Below are 1,630 nucleotides of genomic sequence, written 5' to 3' on the forward strand. Positions count from 1 at the left end.
TTTTCCACGACATTCTAATTTATTGAGATGCACCTGTATTTTGTCGCTCTATTGAAATAATTAAAAGACCTGTTTAGAGCAAAAGTCCAGTTTGAATCCAGCTGGATTTTCCAGCTTTTATTTTAGTGGATACCATGATCTTTTTTATGAAATCATTGTATTTTTTTTAGAAGCAAGTGGCATTGGTAATATGTCAAATGTCGAGTAATATTTAACCAAATTAATCGTTAATGACATATAATTTACAAGCCACACCTGGTTGCCCAACACCGCTGTGGCACAGGCAGTGGAAACTTCTCTCGGGCCGAACCAAACCGACGCGATTCTGGAGGGGAGGCCGAGGATGAACACCTGTGCCACAGAGCATAAGATCTGGGCGGTCATGGTGACCCAGAACAGGCCTGGCCCCACGCTGGCGCACTTTACCCACGCGCCCAGGGCATTCAGTCCGGCCCCTAACAACGCCGTCATCCTCAGCCCCTTCTTATCCAACAGCCACGTCGCGGGGAAGATTAAAGGCACATACGCGACCATATAGACCACGGAGAGCCAGTCAATCGCGATGCTTGATACATTATAATAGTCCATGAAGATGTTGGTAATGATGCTGTACTGGATCCACTGAAAGGCGTTGACGAGCGAATAGAGGCTGAACACCGCGAGAACGGCAAACCGCCTCCAGTAGAGTCTCGTCTCCAGGGCTTCGTTATTCCGTTCGCCGGGCAGCATCGCCTCTTTTTCGTCCGGAGGTGGAAGCTCCCGTTCCAGCGCCCTCGGATCCAGCGTTATATGGACCGGTCCATTGGAAAGCTCCTTGTAGCCGCTGTCCTCGTCTGTATTTCCTTCAGTGACACCGCCGTCAGGTGTGCTGTCGGGCAGAATATGCTGCTCCAGTAGAAACTCACCTGCCACCATTTCGGCAAAATGAACCCCTTCACTTAAGACATAAACGATTCTAGTTTATATCAGGTTGGACTAGATGTGTAGCCTAATTCTCTTCCTGAAGCGGTAAGCGTATGAGATAAAGAGATAATGATGACGTTTTCAGATGCTCCACTTGATAATAACGCTGTAATGACAATTTAACGGACTGAATTGGGGCCACGTTCCCGATCACTACCACCGACTTGATGGCATGATGCGCACATCCTCCTCGGAGTTGCTTAACCTGATCAATACAGTAAGTGGGTTTATATGCTCGGCGAGGACCAATGAGACTGCAGATGGGGCGGGGCAAATAGGCGAGCGAGCCCTACAGACAGTAGCCCATCTCCCTACAGAGCTTCTACAGCACATCTACACTGCTAAAGTAGACTATGAAAAATGCGAGCTTTTTACGCAAAACAATTTATTTCCCATAACGTTATAGGCTACATATGAAGCGGTAGCCTATCTTAGCCCGTTTAATCCCAATTTTTCCCAGACATGAAAATAACCAAATGATATGTCATTACTATTAGTAACCCTTTGAAATTATCAATGTTTTTTTTTAGGAAAAGTGTGTGGGAAAGATGTGTTTTATGGTCGGTCACAATTGTGTCCGGTGGATAATGTGTATACTGAATATTTCTGCAGTCATAAAAAATGTTATATATCTTAGCCCAGCTATTTTAAACTGTTTGATCACATT

At 45.5% G+C, this 1,630-nt stretch overlaps 1 protein-coding gene across 1 annotated transcript in view; it reads right to left on the reverse strand.

The window, feature by feature from the left end:
• The window catches only part of flvcr1 (FLVCR choline and heme transporter 1), an 11,651-nt gene extending 10,472 nt beyond the window's left edge, over nt 1-1,179 (reverse strand). The window contains exon 1 of the mRNA XM_016235652.1: nt 246-1,179. Within this exon, the coding sequence (XP_016091138.1) occupies nt 246-915 (670 nt within the window). The 5' untranslated portion in view covers nt 916-1,179. The remainder of the gene's footprint in view (nt 1-245) is intronic.
• Nucleotides 1,180-1,630: the final 451 nt, after the last annotated feature.

Source organism: Sinocyclocheilus grahami, unplaced genomic scaffold, assembly GCF_001515645.1.
Source record: "Sinocyclocheilus grahami isolate Dianchi unplaced genomic scaffold, SAMN03320097.WGS_v1.1 scaffold473.1, whole genome shotgun sequence".
In the NCBI taxonomy this organism is placed as follows: domain Eukaryota; kingdom Metazoa; phylum Chordata; class Actinopteri; order Cypriniformes; family Cyprinidae; genus Sinocyclocheilus; species Sinocyclocheilus grahami.